This window comes from Enhydra lutris, unplaced genomic scaffold, assembly GCF_002288905.1.
Source record: "Enhydra lutris kenyoni isolate GAN:26980312 unplaced genomic scaffold, ASM228890v2 scaffoldscaffold4, whole genome shotgun sequence".
NCBI lineage: Eukaryota > Metazoa > Chordata > Mammalia > Carnivora > Mustelidae > Enhydra > Enhydra lutris.
The window spans coordinates 48,311,165-48,333,702 of NW_019154088.1; the positions used below are offsets into that span (position 1 = coordinate 48,311,165).

Consider the following 22,538-nt stretch of genomic DNA (forward strand, 5'->3'; position numbering starts at 1 on the left):
TCTCGAGCTACAAATCCCCTCTAACTTGCCAAGTAATTATGTCAGTGATTATAGTCCTTCAGATGGCCAGATCTTCATTTAACTCTAATTTAGGGTTTCATGTGACCGTATCCCTTTGAACATTTGGAATTTTCTCTAATTTCATTTAAACATTTTATGCATGAATGAGAACATTATAAAATATTTAATATACTTCTTTAAATTTAAATTTTAAAGTCAACCTCATAAATTAAGAATGGTCCTCACTTTTGCCTTTCTGCATCTGCATGGGAAAGAATAATTAATCTTCCTAGTCTTGGCTTGGAGAGCCATCTAAAGATGTTATCTCACAGTGAGGTTGTCAGAGAGCTTAGCTAAGCTACTCCATAATATTGCTGCTTTGGCATCTTCTGGGGTGGTGAGGCAGCCTGCAGGGGCCTTGAGCTGACACTAGGCCCTCCTATGAGCGTATGCCCTAGATAATAGCCCAGAGAGTCACAAATAAATGTAAATTCCTGATAGGACTCCCTTAGTGGCCCCTGTGATAAATAGTCCCCCAACCTCTTCCTAGGACTTCCACTGTGTGTAGACCCTTAGATAAAAACCCTGTGAAATTTAGCAAAATCCTGCTTTTTCTGGTGTAAGCCAACCAATTTGGCCTTAGCCCAGGAGCCCCAAAGCACTCTACCCACCAACCCTCAAGGCATACTGTCTTCTTCTTCTTTCAGGACTTGTAATAAACTTCTCTATTTCAATTTCCCTTGTGGTCTTTTATTAAACTTCAACTTGCCATCTGATAACCCAGGGCTCTAACAACAAGTATTAATTTAACAAAGTCACAAGTGGCTATACTAATAGCAGACAAAACAGACTATAAAACAAAAAAAGTTACTAGATATAGAGGGAATTTTTTTTTAATAATAAAAGAGCCAATCTATCAGAAATGTGTAACAATTATAAAAACATGCAACAGAGCTCTAAAATACATGAAACACAAACTGTCATAATTGAAGAAAGAAATAGACAGTTCAACAATAAGAGTTAGAGATTTCAATATCCCATTTTCAATAATGGGTAGAACACTAGGTGAAGATCAGCAAGGAATCAAAAGACTTGAACACTATATACCACCTAGACCTAACAGACATCTATAAAGCACTCATCTAACAACAGAAAAAGGCAAATTCTTCTCAAGGGCTGAATATTCTGTGGACTAGACCATATGCTAGGCTATAAACCAAATCTCATTAAATTAGGAGAAAGTGAAATCACATGAAATATGCTCTTTGATGACAGTAGAATGAAATTAGAAATTAATAACAAAGGAATTCGGGAAATTCAAAAATATGTGGAAATGAACAACACACTTCTAAGTAACCAATGGACAAAGAAGGTATCAAAAGGAAAATTAGTTAATACCTTGACATCAATGAAATGATGACATAACATGACAAAAGTTAGGGGATGCAGCTAAAGCAGTGTTTAGAGGGTAACTTATGGGTTCAATTACCAACATTAGAAAAAGCAGAAACATCTCAAGTTAAACTAAATACCCCCCTTAAAATACTTTGAGGGGGGAAAAAAACTAAATCCAAAGATGCAAAAAGAAGGAAATAATGAAAAAGTGAGGATTTTTTTAAAATAGAAAAAAAATTAATGAAACTGAAAGTTGGCTCTCTGAAAACATCAATAAAATTGACAGACCTTTAGCTAAACTGACCAGGAAAAAAGAGAAAAAACTCACATTATTAAATTATTAACTACTAAAATTAGGAATGAAAGAAGAGACATTAATATTGACCTTACAGATATAAAAAGGATTATAATGGGATACTATGAACTACTACAGGCCAACAAATTAGATGATTTATATGAAATAGACATAGTCCTAGAAAGATACAAACTACTCAACTGACATAAGAGAAAGTAGAAAATCTGAATTGATCTTTTTTATTTTTTTATTTTTAATTTTTAAAGAAGATTTTATTTATTTATTTGAGAAAGAGAGAGAGAAAGAAAGAGAGAGAGAGTGAGCATGGTGGGGGGGGGCGTAGAGGTTAGAGGGAGGTGCAAACTCCCTGCCCGATACGGGACTCCATCCCAGGACTCCAGGATCATGACCTGAGCCCAAGTCAGTCACCCAACCAACTGAGCCACCCAGGTGCCCAAAAATCTGAATAGATCTGTAACAAAAGATTGGATTAGTAATTTAAAAACTGCCCTCAAAGCAAATCCCACGCCTAGATGACTCCACTGTTGAATTCGACCAAACATTTAAAGATTAATAGAATTCTTCATAAACAATTCTACCTCATTTTACCAGGCTAGTGTTATTCTGATATCTAAACCAGACATAGACATCATAAGAAAAGAAAACTACAGATCAGTATCTCTTATGAATATAGATGCAAAAATCCTCAATAAAATACTAACTAGTGAATCTAGCAATATATAAAAAGAACTAAACACCATAACCAAGTGGGATTTATATCAGGAATACAAGGTTGGCTTAAATCCATTAATACAACACACTTAATTAATAGGATGAAAGAAACCGTTGATCATCTCAATAAATGCAAAAAAACCATGTGACAAAATTCAACATTCCTTCATGATAAAAATACACAATCATCTAGGAAGAGAAGGAAATCTCTTCAAGCTAATAAAGGGCATTCATGAAAAACCCAACTTGCTTCATACTTAATGATGAAAACTGAATGCTTTCCTCCTAAGAATAGTAACAAGACAGAGTTCTCTATTCTTGCCACTTCTATTCAACATTGTACTGTAGGTCTAGCCAGGGAAATTAGGTAGGAAAATTAAATAAAAGGCATCTAGATTGGAAAAAAAGAAGTAAAACCATCTCTACCTTTAGATCACATAATCTTATATGCAAAAAAATTCCTAAGAAATCCATTAAAAAGGGGCGCCTGGGTGGCTCAGTGGGTTAGGCTGCTGCCTTTGGCTCAGGTCATGATCTCAGGGTCCTGGGATCGAGCCCCGCATCGGGCTCTCTGCTCAGCAAGGGAGCCTACTTCCTCCTCTCTCTCTGCCTGCCTCTCTGCCTGCTTGTGATCTCTCTCTGTAAAAAAAAAAAAAAAAAAAAAAAAAAATCCATTAAAAAGTATTAGAATAAATAAACATAATTGCAGGATACAAGATAAATATAAATTCTTTTTTTTTTGATAAATATAAATTCTATTACATTTCTATACAGCTGCAATGAACAAACCAAAAATGAAATTAACAATTGCATTAATACTAGCATCAAAAAGAATAAATTCTTAAGAATAAATTTAATAAAAGTACAAGGTTTGTAATTTGAAAACTACAAAATTATGCTCGAAAAAATTAAAAAGACATAAATCAATGGAAAGATATTCTATGTTCATAGACTGGAAGGCTTAATATTGTTAAAAGGGCAATACTCCCCAAATTGACCTACAAATTTCATGTAGTTTCTTGCAAAATTCCAGCTTGCTTTTTTATAGAAATCAAGCAACTGATTTAAAAATTTGGGGTCTCAGAATAGGTAAAAAAGAAGAACATAGCTGGAAGACTTGCACTTCCTGATTTCAAAACTATAGTAATGAAAACAGTATGGTAATGGCATCAAGGGAGACATATAGATGAATAAAACAGAACTGAAAAGTCAGGGGAAAAATAAAAAAAAACAACCTTATACATTTATGACCAATTGATTTCTGACAAAGTTGCCAAGACCATTCAATGGTGAACGAATAGTCTTTTCAGCAAATGGTTTTGGGACAACTGGATATCCACATGCTATAGAATAAAGTTGGACCTCTTTTTCCACGCCATATATAAAAATGAACTCAAAATGAATCAAAGATCTAAATCAATGAGATAAAAGTATAAAGGTTTTTTTTTTTTTTTTTTTTTTTTTTTTTTTAAGATAGGGAGAGGGAGAGAGAGAATCTTAAGCAGGCTCCATGCCAGGTATGGAGCATGATGTGAGGCTCAATCCCACGCTTAACCAACTAAGCCACCCAGGCACGCCAAACTATAAAAACTCCTTTATGAAACTTAGGTAACCCTAGATTAGGCAATAGTTTCTTAGATATTGTATCATAAACACTTTCATTTCAAGGTGGTGCCCATGAGAAATGAGAACACTATATCCACACAAAAATTTGTACATAAATGTTCATAGCAGTATTATTCCTAATAGTCACAGAGCAGAACAAATCAAATGTCCATCAACTGATGAGAGATAACCAAATATGTTGTATTTGTACAATAGAATGTTATTCAGCAATAAATAGAAATGAAGTACTAATACATGCTAGCTATAACATGGGTGAACTTTGAATACATTATGCTAAATGAAAGAAGTTAGTCACAAAGGAACACATATTATATTATTCCATTTCTATGAACTATCCGGAGTACATGAAACCACAGAGGCAGAAAGGAGATTGGTGGTTACTTAGAGCTGGGAAAGGGGTAGTTGGGTGGAAATGTGGAATGACTTCTAATGAGTATGGAGTTTCTGTTTGAGGTGGTAAACATTTTCTAAATTTAACTGTGGTGATAGTTGCACAACTCTGAATATACTAAAAACCATTAAATTGCAAATTTTAATGGCTGTGCTGTAAGGTACATGAATTATATATCAATAATGAGATTATTATAAAAAAGGAAAAAAAGAAACCCTTCAAGATTCCAGAAGAAAAAAGATAATGGCATATACCAGGGCTGTGACAGTGGGATGAAGAGATAGATTTGAGATGAGTTTAGTTGTTAAAATCAATAGGACTTGATGATTTGGTTGATTGGTTAGGAGGGTTAATCTGGTTTCAGTAATTCAAATTTAAGAGTATTTCTTTGAGAGCTTTTGTCTAAGCCATAGCAGTGACACTAGATCATCAGCGGCTCCTCCCCCGAAGCCCAATGTAAAAAACCAAAACAGTGAAAAACTAGTTCTCAGAGGAAGAGGAACAGCCCTAGCCTGGGTTGAGTCTTCAGTTACATTGTGATAGTAAGCTGTACCAGTTGATAAAATATTGAAATACTTGGTTAGTAAATAGATGATGCCTGGAGCCCAACGCAGGGCTCCATCACTGGGCTCCACCCCAGGACCCTGAGGTCATGACCTGAGCTTCCCGCAGATACTTAGTTGACTGAGACACCCAGGTTCCCCTGTGTATGTTTTTGTTCTTGTCCTTGTGTTGTTGTTGTTTTTTTGGTTTTTTTTAGAAATAGTTTACATGCATAGAAAAATTCTGAAAGCATAAAAAAGAAAATGTTAATAGAGTTGCATACATGGTGCAAATTCTCATAGGAGCTGGGAAAAGATTTTGGAGGGTATTTCTTTTCACTTTACAATCTTTGGTACTTTGCACATTTTAGCCATAAGTACATTTTTTTGTAATATAAAAATTCCCTTAAAATGAAATTTTAATAAATTACCTTGAATGACTTACAGTTTAAAAGAATACTCATTTTATCCTCTTATCAACCCTGCGAATATAAACAGCAGGCATTATCTCTATATTTTTTTTTTTTTTTAAAGATTTTATTTATTCATTCAACAGAGAGAGATCACAAGTAGGCAGAGAGGCAGACAGAGAGAGAGAGGAGGAAGCAGGCTCCCCACCAAGGAGAGAGCCCAATGCGGGGCTCGATCCCAGGACCCTGGGATCAGGACCTGAGCCGAAGGCAGAGGCTTTAACCCTCTGAGCCACCCAGGCGCCCCGCATTATCTCTATATTACACACAAGGATATATTTACATTCTTCCTTAATACAGCTCATACAATATAATAAAAGCATGGCGTATCTTTAATTATGATTTTCCTCATTCAGTCACTCAACAAATATTTACTGAGCACCTATTATGTACTAACTTCTAATAGTGGCTAGGCACTATAATTTAGAGATTATAGTAGTGAACAAACCAGAGAAGTTTTCCACTGTCAGGAAACTTAAATTCTTTTTTTTTTAACATTTTATTTATTTATTTTTTTAAGAGAGAGTGAAAGAGAGAGCGTAAGCATGGTGGGTGGGGGGAGGGAAAGAGCAGAGGGAGAGGGACAAGCAGACCCTGTGCTGAGTATGGAGCCATCCCATAACCTTGAGATCACAACCAGAACTCAAATCAAGTCAGTCGCTCAACTGACTGAGTCACTCAGGTGCCCTGAAACTTATATTCTTAATGAGTGAGGAAAGAAATCAGATCATAAACAAGGACATCAGTTTAATATGCAGAGATTTAGAGTGGACTAATATGATGGGTAATATGACTTTTAAGAGGTAACGCTTGAGATCAATGACAAAATGGACTGATACAAAGACCAATGGATAAGTAGTGTAGGTAGAGGGAACACCCAATACCAATTCTCTAATGTGGGAATAAGTTTGGCATCTTCAGGGAACCACTGGAATGTAGCAGGGTAAAGAGGAGGAGGGCAAGTACTACATGAAGGAGCAGCTGGGCAGATTTCAGATCATCAGTTAGGAATCTATCATCATAGTAGAGGCAAGAGATGATAGAATCTTGGACTAGGATGTTGGCTGTGGAGATGGAATTGGTGCTCAGCTTCAGGCTATGTTTTGGAGATCAAGTTTTTGGGACTTGCTGATGGAGGACATGGTAAAGAGAGAAAACAACAAAGAATTAAAATGTAAATTTTTGTCTTGAGGAACCTGATGGTCCTTGGGGCTCTTTACTGAGATGGAAGTCTAGGAGAGGGAGAATCAAGAATTTTATTTTTTGTTCATGTTATGTTTAAACCACCTATTTGATATCCAAGAGCTATCCAGCAAAGAGTTGAATACATATGTCCAAAGTTCCCAGAAGGGTCAGAGCGGGAATGACAGGTATACAACCAGATAGAGGTTACCTGGAGCAGTGTGTGGATACAAGGATATGGAAGGGCCAGTACAGCATCCTGGGGCAAGCCAATAACTAGAATCACATAGAGGAGGACCAGCCAAGAAACAGCCACTAGTGAGGAAGGAGAAAAAAACAATCAAGGTGAGGCTCAACTGAAGGAAGACAGTAAACCAGCTTCAAGTGTGGGGACTGTAGAATTCTGCTGGCTGATGGAGTAAGATGAATACTTAGAAGAAATAATCAGCTTTGTTAACATGCAAATCACTAGTGTCCTAGAAAGTGCCTTTCAGTGGAAGGAGGGGTGAGTAAGTCAGCCAACTGGAGTGAGTTTAGGCAACAATGTGAGGTGAGGAGATCTACTGACAAAGACTATTCTTTGACTAGTACTTTCTAAAGACAGTGCACATTTTGATTTGAATTTGCATTTACAAACGCTTGAGAGAAAAATCTAAAATATTTGTTATAAGCCTATGTGTTTTGAATTTCAGATGTCGCATCTCTGTAACTACTACATTTAGAAACAAACTGAGGGACAACATACACCCTAAAGTGCATAAAGTGCACTCACCTCATCATATACGACTTGATGGTTTTTTACCTGCACGCTCGTGTAACCAACTGTTGCGACCAAGATAAAGAATGTGAAAAGCATCCCCTAAGGTTCCCTTGTGCACCTTTCCAGTCTGCAATCCTCCAGAAGTAAACCAATACTCTGATTTACATAAACATTCATTAGTTTTTTTTTTTAAAGATTTTATTTATTTATTAGAGAGATAGAGAAAAAGCACAAGTAGGCAGAGCAGCAGGGTGAGGGAGAAGCAGGCTCTCCGCGGTGCAGGGAGCCCACGGCGGGGCTTGATCCCAGAACTCCGAGATCATGATCTAGTCCAAAGGCAGCCGCTTAACCGATTAAGCCACCCAGGCGTCCAACATTCATTAGTTTTACTACAAAAGTTTTCAAAAGAAGCAAATGAAAGCTCTGAAGGGCAGTTAACTGGAAACTGTGGAAACTTACCAATCGGCTTGAGTTAAGTATGAATATCAATTATTTGGCGCCAAAATGCTGAAGCAGTTTCCAAGCCAGTCGTCTCCGAAGCTCCGCCCCATTTCCTACGCCTTGCCCCCTGTTTGCTCTTCTCCTTCCCAAAAGTACTAGGGCTCATGAAGCGGTGGGAAGGGACCGCTTCTCTGTCATGCGCACTAGGGATAGGCGCGCTTCCCTCTTTTCCACAAACCCAACTCACTAGGACCCGACCTCGTCATGCGCATTGAGAGTTCCCAGGAACGCGCGCACGCGCGCGCTGACCGCGCGGTCAGGCGCATGAGCAGATAAGCTCGTAAGGGCGGAAGTGAGGAGCGGCTGCGCCGAGGTGGGGGCTGCCGCGTTTGCTGTGGGGTGGGAGAGCTGCAGTATGACGCCCTCCGGGAGTCCCGTGGCTCCCGTGGCAATGATGCTGCTCTTGCTTTGGGGAACTCCTTGGACCCACGGGCGGCGGAGCGACGTGCGCATCATCACGGACGAGAATTGGAAAGAGTTGCTGGAAGGAGAGTGGATGATAGAATTGTGAGTGTGGGACCGTTGTCTCGGGTCCCCTCGGTGGGCCGGAATGTCCGTGTCCTCGATCCGAGTCTGGAGACCCCACTTCACCTTCATTCACCACCTCCTGCGGGTCCCAGGTTCTCCAGTACTCCACTCCGAGCCGTGGAGCAGGCGTCCCTGATTCTTCCAGATCCTTTAACTCCTCTTTGGATCAGCTTGGTCCCACCCCCTCCTCGTTTCTTACCGGGGAATATGAAGTTTCTTCTAAAATGTGCATCCTAGTTTCGTTTTTAGCGCTGTGGTGCGCCTAAAAGACGGCGTTCAACTTGGAATTCTTTCAACTTCTCATGAATTTGGGCGTGGAGGTGGTTCGTTTGACTAGTTTCTATACAGTTATTTATTTTAGAATGATCCTTCACAAACTTCTAGACTTACCTTAAATCAAACTTGACAAAACAGGAAATTGAGCCGAACCTCTCTTCTCCTTTTGTCTAATTATCCTTTAAAACTCCATTTACAGTGTTGGGATTTGAGACTCCTTTATCTTAAATTTTATTTTATAGATTGGGTATATTTTTATTTTAGGTGCTGAGTAAATTCAAGTTGGGTTATTGTTAAATTTTCTTTTCTCTTTCTCCGCATCTCAGTTTTCCTTTGGATGTTTGTTTTTGCAAAGTACTGAGTATCCTGGATTGTTACTCTTAACGTCCAAGTGATACTGCTTTAAAAAATTAATGTATGAGTGTGATTATAAACTCTTAAGACCACCAGGTCATTTACTTTTCAGAGGAAATCATTTATTTCTGGGGATTCTGTTATAATGTCTCTTTTGCATAGGTAGAAAATAAACCGCCTGCTTTTGCTATAGTTGCTAAATTGGTGGTGGTGGTATTATTGATACAAGCACCACTACTGAGTGTTAACTGTACTAAAGACTGCTAACCACTTTCTATACATTATCCTATTTAATTCTCTACAAAGTCCATAAGATGGGTATTATTTTCCTCTTTTTACAAGTGAGAGAAATACCTAAAGGCTTTCATTAATCTGGCCCAGTGTGGCAATACTGGCTTCCTTTCTGTTTTCAAAGCCTAAGAGTAGGTATGCAATAATTGTTAGAACAGCCCCCTTCTTTAACAGAGTTCAGTGAGTGTTTTCCTGTATGCTTGGGTTGCCAGTTAATGGATGGAGGTGGATGTTCCTAAAGGAGAGCACAAAAGGCCAAATCAATAACTCTATCGAGTCATAAAATTGAAAAAGGCATAGAACATTTATATGGGGGAAAAGATAGGGAAAAATGTTTACGTAGTGTGCACATAATCTGTAACTTAGTGAAATGAATTTTCAGACACCATTGAAGCTACAGGAGAGAGGAAATATAATCAGAGACAACATTGGGTTTTTATTGTCATGAATAACTTGTTTTAGCTTGTGTCAATAAAATATTCATAGTTTCATGAATATTAAACAATAGTGATTATGAATTTATATGCAAAATACAGTCAAGTAATACATGAGGTTTTTTTAATTTAGCTCATTCAAGTAATGAAGTTTTTGTTTTTTTTTTAGCTCATTTGATCAAACTATACAGTGGCCAAAAATTTATTAGATTTGAATTTAGAACTGCTCTGTGAAATTAGAATATACTGTAGTACTTGTTCTTTTTTTCCTTTAGCTTTCAGAGTTTGAGGTTAAGACTTTAAAATCATCTAAGAACAAAAGGAACCTGAAAACGGGGCCCAGTACTAGTCCTGTTGATAATCTGCTCTTATTACAAGTTTGTTATTTGCATTACATCCATTCTGATCAGTTTTGTTACAGAGATGCTTTCAATGAAATATAATCTCTTGTTAAGGACTTGGCCTTTTATGTATGGTACTAGTCTTGTTTTATAGCGCCAATTACTTTTAGGAATTCTGTTTTCATAAAATAAGTTAAAATATAATGAAATCTAGAAACTGTACTCTTGTGTTCAACAAGTACTCGCTTTATTCTTCTTGGTTCCATTAAAAAAAAAAACTGAGGCAAATTAGAAGATGATGTACAATAAAGTGAAGAATAAAATCCTAGAGAGAAGTCAGGGCCTTGAAAGATGTGGAATACCAGAGGAGTAATTAAAAAGCTAATAAACTTACCCATAGATTTGTAAACCTGAGGTCTTAGAAACTGGCTGACCAAGAGCTGGCCAAAGGAATTTTGTTTGGCTTGCCTAGTGTTTGTGTCTGGGTTAAGTTTTGAGGTAGCATTTTTACATAAAAATGCAGATTTTCAGCTTCTTTTAAATAAGATAGAGCCTGCTACCTAGCTATAATTCCCTTCCTGATGGTCTTGCTGAGGGATGGTTCCCCTTTTAAGTAGGGCCATGCATTTCCTTGTTCACCTCAGCCCTGGGCACTTCTATTTTTCCCATGTGTGACTCCTGTAGTGCAAATTGTTAAAACCAGTGAACTCCAAATTCGATTTTGAGGTTTCTGGTGGCCACATACTTAGGGAGAAATTCAAAGGTTTTGTTTTTGTTTTTGTTTTTAAAGAATATTTATTGAGAGAAAGATCACATGTCTGGGAAGGGGCAGAGCTAGAAGCTGACTCCCCTCTGCTGAGCAGGGAGACTGATTCAGGGGTTGATCTTAGGACTTTGGGATTATGACCTGAGCTGAAGGCAGATACTTAACTGTCTCAGTCACTCAGGGACCCTGAGAAATTCATAGGTTTTTAAAGAGCTGTTTTGCATGTGAATTTAGAAGCTAATTTTTGTGGCTTAAGAACTTACTCTCAGAATTACTTTTCTGTGATTAGCGTTATCATTTAGTTTTGATTGCCAGAATGTTAGACCTACAGTTAAAACTTTTTCATCTTCACAAAATTAGTCACTTTGCTATCTTGTTTTTGTATAAAATATTCTTCATGAATTATATGCTTAGAATTTTTATCTCCATATGATCATATTAGAGTGTTTAACTTTTTTTCTGTTCTGTTTCTCAGTTACGCTCCATGGTGTCCTGCTTGTCAGAATCTTCAACCGGAATGGGAAAATTTTGCTGAATGGGGAGAAGATCTTGAAGTCAATGTTGCAAAAGTGGATGTCACAGAGCAGCCAGGTACTGTAGGTCTGTGGTTAGTCTTTGCAGATTGGGTTCATAAGTTCATCCTGTTTGCCACATCACTTGATCTTAACTACCTTTCATTAGGTTTTGAAAACATAACTGTACTACTTAAGCGGACTCACCCATCTCTCTGAGGAGGGATCCTTGTGCAGTGGCTGTAGAAAGCAGGTCTGTGGTTGTATATGCAGCTCATTCCTTTTATGTGTTGCTCTAAGGGACCTTGGAAACATTACCCTCTCTCCATACTTGCCCATTTAACTGCCCCTGATCTTTCTTTCCTTTGTATCCCAGGGCCCAGATTAGCGTGTAAGATGCCTTTAAGAAGTCCTAGAATACTGTGGTTGCCAACCCATCATTTGCATCTATACCAAGCTTCAGAATAAGAACCTGGTTGAGGTTCTGTGTAGAGCCAAGGTCATGTTCCCTGAGGAGTGATCCGAATTTCTTAACTGGGTTTCAAATTTAATACCTCTGATTTGAGGACATGCTTTTAATAAATGGTTGTGTATTTTGGTCGTGGTTGTGGAGTCAAACATACTCCTGACTTGGCTCCCTGAATAAGTGGCAGGCCTGTTCTTAAGGACACTTCTTTCTTACGCCAGCCTCATCATACTTGTTCTTGGTCACAATAAACCTAGATTGTTGACTCTGTTCCCACCCCAGATGGTAATAATAGCTAAAGTTTATTGAGCACTTACCTAGTACAGATATTGCTTCGAGTGTTTTGCATTTATCCTGTATAATCCTATACAACCTTGTGGGGTAGGTAATATCCCCATTTTACAGATAAGAAAACTGAGGCATTAGATTAATCGTTAGTTATGTTATTGTCTAACACATGGCTAATTTTTTTTTGTTATTGCTCATCTTATAAAAGGTTCAAAATATTCTCCATTTTTAACACGTTTGACTCTGCCTTTATTTTTCGAATTTCAAATGCAATTTCATTTGATTTTAGACCTTTCTAAGACTACTGCTAAATTGTGCTGCCCCATCACTTATCGCTAGTAGTCTTATCATACAGTGGTATAAATGATCAAATGTTAATAAATACATATTCAGATCACTTCAGTAGTCAAACTTTTATGTACTTTTAGTTGAGATAATATATAATAGTGTTCATTTATTTAAAGTTGGTTTCAGTATGTAATTGGGATTTTTTTTCATTTTTACAAAGCTCAGCTGTTTTTAGGTATAATTTCATATGCTTTCCCCGTTAGTATTTAAATAATTCAGAATCAACTTTTTTTTTTAAGATTTTATTTATTTATTTGACAGACAGAGATCACAAGTAGCCAGAGAGGCAGGCAGAGAGAGAGGGGGAAGCAGGCTCCCTGCTGAGCAGAGAGCCCGATGTGGGGTTCAATCCCAGGACCCTGGGATCATGACCTGAGCTGAAGGCAGAGGCTTTAACCCACTGAGCCACCCAGGCACCCCTAGAATCAACTTTTAAGTAGTGATTGTTGGCTCATATAAAATCTGTTGTGTGTTCTTTCTTGTATTTATTTGTAATCTTTATCATTTTTAGGGCTGAGTGGACGATTTATCATAACTGCTCTTCCTACTATTTATCAGTAAGTATTTGAAGATTCTTAGTTATGGAGAAGGATGCAACAGAGTATAATGAGAATAGTAGGCTTCTGGCCTGGATCATGTTTAAAGAGCATTATATTCAGTAAGGCTCATTTTGCTCTTAGCGCTATCCTAGGTGTCTTTAGGTAGATGGATGAGGTATCAAACTGTCCCTGGTCTCAGAACTTTGTAATTATTTTGGAGGGTGTTCACATGAAATGGTGTGATACCATATAGCGTCATAAATGATTATGAGCCCAGAGTTGTGTTAAGTCCTGTAGAAAGCTTGGTAAGGGAAAAAAAATCACTGGGTTAGCATGGTTCCTGGAGATATGGGGATGTAAACACAACCCTGAATCTTCAAAAGAGTACAAAAGTACTTTGAATAATCTCATGAATGGTCATAAATAGGGACATGGTATGTTCAAAAATTGGCTAAGAAAGGGCTATAGCTCAGTCTTTGGACAGTAGTAGGTGAAATGACAGTGCTAAATTGGAATGAGCAAGATTATGTAGTCTCCAGTATCAGATCTTTTAGTTTGAATTTGTCTAATAAACGGGGGATAGGAAATCTCAATTCTGTGCTGGCATACCTCATTTTATTGTGCTTCCCAGATACTGCAGTTTTTACAGATTGAAGATTTGTGGCAGCCTTGTATCAAGCCAATCTATCCACCATTTTTCCAACAGCATTTGCTCACTTTGTGTCTCAGTGTCACATTTTGGTAATTCTTGCAGTATTTCAAACTTTTTCATTACTCTGTTTCTTATGGTGGCCCATGATTACAGCTTGGTGAAAACTCAGATGATGGTTTACATTTTTTAGCAATAAAATATTTTTAAATGAAGGAATATACTTTTTTTTTTTAAAGATATAATGCTATTGCATTCTTAATAGACTATAGTATAGTAAATGTTTACATGTACTTGGCAACCAAAAAGTCTTGTGACTTGCTTTATTGTGATAATTGTTTTACTGGGGTGGGACTGTGATACCACCGAGGTGTGCCTGTACCTGCCTGATACCTTAAAGTTCATCTAGCTGGTGGGTTGAATACCAGGAGGTACTTCTCATTTCAAATATGAAAGCAAGCTGGCAGTTCTTTGTGTGTTTATAGCTCCTTTTTTTTGGTCATCTTTTTAATTTTCATGTTAATGCCTGTTTCCCTCTACCTTTGTATTCATCCATACTCCCTTTGTGTCTATTCATGTCACCATAAGTATTACTGTCCCTTTTCACTCAGTCCTTTTCTCCACATGTCCTTTAACTGGAGCTGATTATTTTTGTCATCTTCCTTCTTAGTTCTTAACATCCCCTGAACTTAATTCCAGGTAAGTTCAGGGGATGTTAAGAACTAAGAATTTCCTGTCCTTTCTTTAGCTTACATTGTGTATCATGCCTGTTCTTTTGCCTGTTGAACTCCTACCTATTTTTCATAAACAGCTCAAATGCCATTGTCTTTACAAAAAGTTCTTTTTTGGGTGGGGGCTTTCTTGTGGTCTTTGGCTCTGAATGACTGAAGGATCCTCTAACCCTACTATAGGTAGTAGGGAGCTCTTGAAAGTTTTTGCACTTCTGTGATAAAGAGAGAAGTATTCTATAGGATTAGACTGGCAGTATTATTGAGGGTAGTTTGGAAATAGTGAAGATGTAGGAGTAGAGAGAGCATTTTTGAACCTATGAGAACTCCATACATTGGGAATGGGAAGGAGGGAGGGGGCTGTCAGGAAGAATGCAAAGTAGACTGTAGAGTAGAATGACTGAAATAGGAAAGGAAATACGACCAGATACCTCCAGCAATTTAAAGTAGCATGGTTAAGATAATGTTATTAGGGCTGAAAATACCAGAAAAATGCCTTAAATTTTTTAACCTATATACTTAAAAGTAACTAGTAATTAATAAGTGCAGACACTGTTCTAACAACTTTTTATAGTCATTCTTTTATAAGGGCATCACATATTTATTGAGATACAATTGATTTATTATTTCATTGTTTTATTATTTGGAAAGATAAGACTAGTCTGAAGGCTTATGATTGTTTATAACCCCGTTTAAATAAATTTGGAGCTAAGATGTTATGAGTGCAATTAGTTTAATTTGTTACTAGTGCATTACTAATGATTTTGAATATAAGGATTGATTGTAAAATGAGGTTAAAAATAGCAAAACAAATACAAAGTTTATTTATTTGGTTCTGTTTAATATGTGATTCTGATCCTCTTTAGTGGTAAAGATGGTGAATTTAGGCGCTATCAGGGCCCAAGAACTAAGAAGGACTTCATAAACTTTATCAGCGAGAAAGAGTGGAAGAGTATTGAACCTGTTTCATCATGGTTTGGTCCAGGTTCTGTTCTGTAAGTATGAGGATTTTTCTTTTATTTATTTCAGAATTAACTGGACCAGTTATATTTTGTAGAAATAAAGCATTTATAGTGGGTTTTTGATTCTTGGACCCTTAAGGTACATTCATATTTGCTGTGATATTTTTAGTTTGACTTTTTCTTCTGAGACAAAAATACTTTGATCCTTGTTAAGCTAAAAGGAGGCGTTCACTAGAATTGAAAGCCTTTTCAGGAATATTTTAGCTCTGTGGATTATGGTCATTTCTATCATCAAAAACTAATCAATCTTCCTGAGCAATATGATGGGTAAAGTTATCATTTGAGCTTAATACTGAAATAAGAAGCCTTAAACATATACCTCCTCTTGCTACTTTTAGATTTCAGTTCTTAATATGATTGAATTATTCTACCCATCTGATAATTTTTTGTTGAATGAATGTATGGATGAACAGTGACCCTAATGGCCCGAGTAACCACTGGGCTTAATATATATAGCTAGATATATGGAGTAGTAAGAATTGGAGATGGCTAGCATATTTCCTGCTACCTGTTGGGGTGTAAGGCCTCACAGGTCATTTGAGAGACATCTAGAAATACTGAGTTTTGCTGAGGTCCCCATGGACTCATGCTGGTGTGTCTAAGCTATCTCTTCCTATCTCCTCACCACACTTGCTCTTGGAGGATGGGGGTGGTTGTTAAACAATTGTCTAAGAGAGAAAAATGCTGTGGATTCTGGGAGTGGAGGAAAGATGATCCATAAGCAGTATTTTGAAATAGAATTTTGTCTTTAGTACCTTTCCCTTATATCTTTCTTCCTGTGAAAATCTGAATTGAATTGTCCTGTATTTGTCTGAATTCTGCCTACTGAACCACCATGCCAACCCAGTTAAGGCACCTAATATTCTTGATAGAGCCTAATTAGTGCTGACTGTAGTGAGGCTACATAGTGCTTTGTTTCAGTTCTTTGTTCCTTTTCCCATTTTGCAATTTAAACAATGGAAGGAATATGATTGAATCACTTTTTTTTTTTTTTAAAGATTTTATTTATTCATTTGACAGAGATCACAAGTAGGCAGAGAGGCAGGCAGAGAGAGAGAGACAGGGAAGCAGGCTCCCTGCTGAGCAGAGAGCCCGATGCGGGACTTGATCCCAGGACCCTGAGATCATGACCTGAGCCGAAGGCAGAGGCTTAACCACTGAGCCACCCAGGTGCCCCTGATTGAATCACCTTTTAATGTTGAACCGAAATGCAACTGACTTTGTTAATTTGAAATCTCATAAATGATTCCTCCCTTCTCCAGTAGAAGAAGGGGTTGCTTTTAAGTCTTTGTTGAATCCTCAGGGATCCAGCAGTCCATGTCTTTTGTATTGGTGGACCGAATAAGAGGTATTTTCAAGTGTTAATATGGTCACCCACCCACTGATGGGCAATGGGTTAGGTGATCCTGCGTACAGGAACTTTCGCTTAGGTATGAATTAGTTTATGTGTTGGTGGCAACACCTTCACCAGAGGGGAAACAGTTGGGACCCCACAAACCCTTTTAGTTCTCGAGCATGCCTTTCTAACTGCCCATCTAAACTACTTGGGTTTATGTGAAAATAATAATTATTTTTATTTATATTATTAGTATTTATTTCCTGTGTAATTTCTTTATATATCATTAAGCTATATCAAACTAATGGTATTGTAAGTTTTATTTAATTGTAATACAAAAGGGGGTTAATTCAAGGATCAGTTCCACAGGTGCTCCCAGTTCTTCCTTCAGAATCCCTTCTCTGGTCATTTTTTTAAGAATTTTAAGGATCAATAAGAGTTGCCATTGGCTTACAGTACACTTGACTCTAACTGGTTCCATAGAGCTTGTAAGCTGTGAGTATATTGGAGAAATCATCAGGTGAAAGTCTAATGGCAAAGCATAGGGAAAAGGAAAAAAGTTATCAAGTGTTTTATTTATGAGGACATCACATAGTGATAACAATTCAAGAACTGTTAATTTTCATTAATGAGACTTTTTAATACAGGCTTGAAATCAGTGATGTATCACTAATCTTGATTAACACTAGCAATAAAATCTATCATGTCAGAGAAATTATAGAAATTTACCCAGAAGGGAAGGTATAGATATACACACGTTCTGCTTCAAAGCTGTGTGTTTTACTCAGTTTCTCAGTGCTCTCTCCTTTCTTTCAGGATGAGCAGTATGTCTGCACTCTTTCAGCTTTCTATGTGGATCCGGGTATGGGCTAAAGTTTTATTTCTCTTCTTAACATTTTTGACACCACCCTTTTATTTTAAACAACCAGGTTTTTAGTTTATTTTTTAATTTTCATTTTAGACTTGCCATAACTATTTTATTGAGGACCTTGGATTACCAGTTTGGGGATCATATGCAGTTTTTGCTTTAGCAACTTTGCTTTCAGGACTACTACTAGGACTTGTAAGTATTTTGTTTTTCAGAGTACTAGGAAAAAAACCTTTACATCTGATAATTTAATATAGTTACACTAGCTCTGTCACATACATTGAGATTTCTTCTGTTTGTTTTTGTAGTGTATGATATTTGTGGCAGATTGCCTTTTTCCTTCAAAAAGGCGCAGACCACAGCCATACCCTTCCAGTAAGTATGTTTTTTAGTATTTATTTTTTATTCACTGTAATCCTGTTCATTTCTGTGAATACAATCACAACTCTAACAGGTTGCCCTTCTAGCTTAGTGTTCTAAATGTGGAATGATAGGTTATATTGGAAGGGGCAGGGGAATATTTATTTCATGTAAGAATGACAGCCTGGTGGATTTTGAAACAGTTATTTTCTTGGCTTTTATGATGTAGAGAATTTTAACATTGCATATAACTTGTAGATATTTAATGACATTGATCTGATGTCATTTTATTTGAACCATCATATTCATGGATCCATTTGAGTATACTTGAATCAGAAGAAGTTGAATATATTCTGCTCTTGAAGTCATTCATTATTATAGTGACCACATTTGAAGTCATTCATTATTATAGTGACCACATTTTTCTTGGTATGTTAGCCAAGTCTGTTTTTATGGTAGGATATTGGGAAAAGTAATTCCCGTAGCTGATTTAGGAGTGGCATTGACACGGTACTACAAGATGAGTTTATATAATTAGAAGTACTCACTGATGTCTGTCTTAGTATAATTGCCTCTCAAACATGCATTTAATCTTGAAAATTACAGTGTTATGGAAGCCCCCCTCTTTGCTGTTTATAAAGAACTTTCACATTGTGCAATCCCATTCACTTTCCTGTAACTCTGGATTTCATAAATGATACTCTTCCCTTTTTGTGGTTGAGGAAAGTAAGGCTCAGAGAGATGAAATATTTTTCCAGGGTCACACAGAAGTGACAGAGTGGAGATTAGGGCCTAAATTAGACTGTTGGCATGACATTTTCATTGTGCTGCCTTTCATGACTTAGGATTTATTGAGGTCAGGACTTGTGAAATGAAGTCAGTGGAGATTGCTGATAACTGACAGATTATCTTTTCATTTCTTAGATCATTACGTCAATACTGAAAAGGACATATACAGGGGAAGGAATCATTTTATCCAGCAAGAGCCAGTGACCTCTAGGGAAGGAAATGCAAGCACAGATTACTTTGTAAAAAACAATATAAAAGTTGGTGAATGTACATTTAATATTTATATCACTTGAAAAACCTTAACAAATTCGTCTCTTAAGTAATCTGTGGCACAACTGATAGATACCACAGTTCAGTGTGATACCACCCCTTCTAGAGCAGGCCACATGATTTAAGTTGTTTTCTAGGATGTATTTAGCTTAGATTTTGAGTTGCTAGGGAAAGACCCAACTCAGTCCAGCTTTAAGCAAAATAGAAATTTATTGCCTCAGGGAGCAAGGAAGTCTGAGGGCAGAGATGGCTGGATCCTAGGGCTCAAATGTTAAGATGTTGTGTTTCTGAATTGCTTACTTTTCTATGCCTTAGCTTGTTCCATTTTTGGCTCTTTCTAGTCCTTCGTGTAAAATGATTAAGCTCACAATTCAAAGTAAGAAGGAGATACACTTTTCCACTATACCCGCCTATCTTTAAAAAATTTTGGTGTACTCCACTAGTGTAAAGAGCTCACTTGTTTGGAACAATCACTGTAAATCAGGGTTTCTCAACCTGGACACGTCTCACATTTGGGCTGGTTAATTCTTAATTGTGACAGACTGTCTTTTGTACAATGTTGGATGTTTGGCAGCATCCCGCTGGTTGGAAATAGCACCACTCCTCTTAGTTGTGACAACCAAAAATATCTCCATACATTGCTAAGTGTTCTTTTGGCCGGGGGTGTAGGGTGGAGGGGGGTAGGGCAGCAGCAAAATCATCCTTGGTGGAGAACCACTACTGTGAACTGTATGTGGTGCTCACCACAACTACATGCTATGTGGTACAGGGAAGGGACTATTAACCCAACAGAAAGAGGGGTGCCAGACCAAACAACAGATTGTTCACCATGTGGTAATCACTTTGGTGTTTTCTTCTGCCTTGCACCTTCGCGTCTCCCTACTCCCTTCTGGATTGCCTAAGATTAGGGGCAGTCTGGGATCATTGAACAGGCTGAAACTCCTTGGCCCAGTTCTGTGTTCTGTATCTCTTAGTAACCTGGTATGTTCTAAGTTTAAGCTAACTATCAATAGGCCTTGTTAAAAAGGTGGAAAGGGTATGTGTGTGTGGACAGAGTTATTAAAAATTCCTTGAGCTGTACACCTAATATTTGCACATAATGTAATTATGTCTTAATGAAATTATGTATGTAAGGAAGAACATTTCTGAAACTCCCTGGAAAAAACCTGGATGGGAATATAACCTTCAATTGTAAATGTCTCATTCTTGTTCACCTGGGAACTGAAACAAGGGTAGTGTTGGAGTTTGTTTCAGTGTTCACTGGAAGATTTAATAGCAAATTAAGATCGTTCTAGTGAATGCAATGTATGTTCTTACAGCATCCACATTCACAGCATTAATTTTGATTTATTAATTTCAGTTTGGTTCATAAATGAATTTGGTAAGTAAAATGGATCTTCCTAACCACTTTTTGTTTTTATGGTGTCACTTAAAGATGACTTTTTCCTTTTGGAAATCTAAATTTATGGTTGATAAATAAGTGGCAAGCAGTTTATGGGCATATGAATTGTGTCTTCACTTTACTCTAATGCAAATCTGTTACAGCAACAACAACAACAAAAAATATTTCTGGTCTTGATCTTTTTTTTTTTTTTTTTAATGCTCACCGTGAATGTTGTTAACGTTATTACTGACTGTATTCCTTATGCTGTATTTTTCATCTCAGTGACTTATTTTATAACTGGAAGTTTGTACCTCTTAATTCCCTCTGGTCTTTATCTTTAAGAAAAATTATTACCAGAATCTTCTCAACCTTTGCAAAAAGTGGAGGAGGAACAAGAGGATGATGAAGATGATGTTTCAGAAGAGGAAGCAGGAAGTAAAGAAGGAACAAACAAAGACTTTGCACAGAATGCCATACGACAACGTTCTGTGGGTCCTTCATTGGCCACAGATAAATCCTAGTTGGTTTTTATTAATACCATAATATTATTTTGGCAAAAAGAGAAGATTGAACATTTCTTTTGGTTTGAAGTAAACTGTGACATGCTTGTACATTGCAGGGTTCAGTCTAGATTGTCATTAGATTGAACAGACTACCTTCAGAAAATAAAAGTAGCACTATGTAAAAATGCATAAAAATGTTTGAAATAGGATTTAAGAATGGCAGTGATGGTTTAAACAATTCTTTAATTTTTTGAAAAATCTGGTGCCAAGCAATAAGATTTCAGTATGTTTGTTTAATAATCTGTTTCAAGTTTTCTGAGTTGAAAAATTACATTTCCCAAATACTGCATTATTGAGGTAGTTAAGGAGATTACTTTGGAGAAAAAGATTTCTCATTTGGTGTAATTTTTCTCAGTTTCACTGTGTGAAAAAAAGAACATATTTCCCATAAATGGGAACTTTGCCCATTGTCTCAAGAAATGTGTATTTCAGTGACAACTCTGGTGGTTTTAGAGATAGAGCCCAAAATTTCATCATATTTTTAGATTATGCAACTAATAAAAACTACCTTGCTTAATTACAGTTTTCTACATGTGATAATACAGGATATGCTACTGATTTAGGAAGTTTTTATATAAGTCGATGGTGTTGTCTTGATTCCTGTAAAGATTGGTTATCGTTTTTGTTCCCCTCTGTTCAGTGTACAATTTGTATTTTTCTTAACCATGGGTTACATTTTTCATTTTCCAAATTGGATAATTTTCTGGAAATGTTTTTCATTCTTAATAAATAGCCCTTTTTTGTTGTTTCAAATCAAAGTTTACTGAGGGATCCTTAAAATTGAAGAGCTGTCTACCGATCATTTAAAATTTTGGCCATTCATTTCAGATTTTACATCATTCTGTTGACCCTCTACTTGAACCTTTTTTTTTTTTTTTTGGATATGAAGGTGAACATTCCTGATTTTTATCTGATGTTGTGGAAAAGCCTTGATATTTTACATTTTGAAAATTCATAGAAAATTAGTTTGATATAAAATAAAGTTAGCATTCTGCTCAGGAAAAAGTATTGTTTAGTGTATGTTTTCAATGTATAGTTACCCTCACAAAGTTCTTAATTTTACAAAGTCTGTATATGCTTGCTGTTTAAAAAATCATAGCATTCTTACGTTTTGGACACACAGAATCTGTGTTCTGCTGTACTTTTTATTGTGTAGTATTTCACAAGTGGGCATCAGCAGGATGGGATATTTAGTATGGTTTTACTCCACAGAGAGTTAGAGCACAGTTTTTACCTTACAGCAAAAGTGGGGAGGGGTGCTGGGTGGCAGTAAGAACTGTATTATTTACAAGAAGGGAAAAAACCGTAACTCAGAGTGAATCACTTGTCCATTATGTAATAGTTTCTGTAATGTCCTCTTTTGTCTAGATTCTGCTTCTGTGTGAATCCATTAGACTTACACAGTATAATAATGTACAGCAGTTTTCTTGAAAGGCCTTGCCTTTAGAATATTAAATATTCTACCATTGCAGAGTTTGGATGTATAATAATTTTGTGTTGCTTTAGAAAAATAGTCTAAGCACAAAATAAAC

General features: G+C 36.8%; 1 protein-coding gene across 1 annotated transcript; it reads left to right on the top strand.

Annotated features, from left to right (window-relative positions):
* Positions 1-8,183: 8,183 nt before the first annotated feature.
* Positions 8,184-21,523, top strand: LOC111140658 (thioredoxin related transmembrane protein 1). Its single transcript, XM_022492861.1, has 8 exons — positions 8,184-8,401; positions 11,360-11,475; positions 13,010-13,055; positions 15,281-15,409; positions 17,589-17,634; positions 17,734-17,835; positions 17,949-18,015; positions 20,786-21,523. The coding sequence occupies exons 1-8, from the start codon at positions 8,250-8,252 to the stop codon at positions 20,962-20,964; spliced, it is 837 nt and encodes a 278-aa protein (XP_022348569.1). The 5' UTR covers positions 8,184-8,249; the 3' UTR covers positions 20,965-21,523.
* The last annotated feature ends 1,015 nt before the right edge of the window (positions 21,524-22,538 follow it).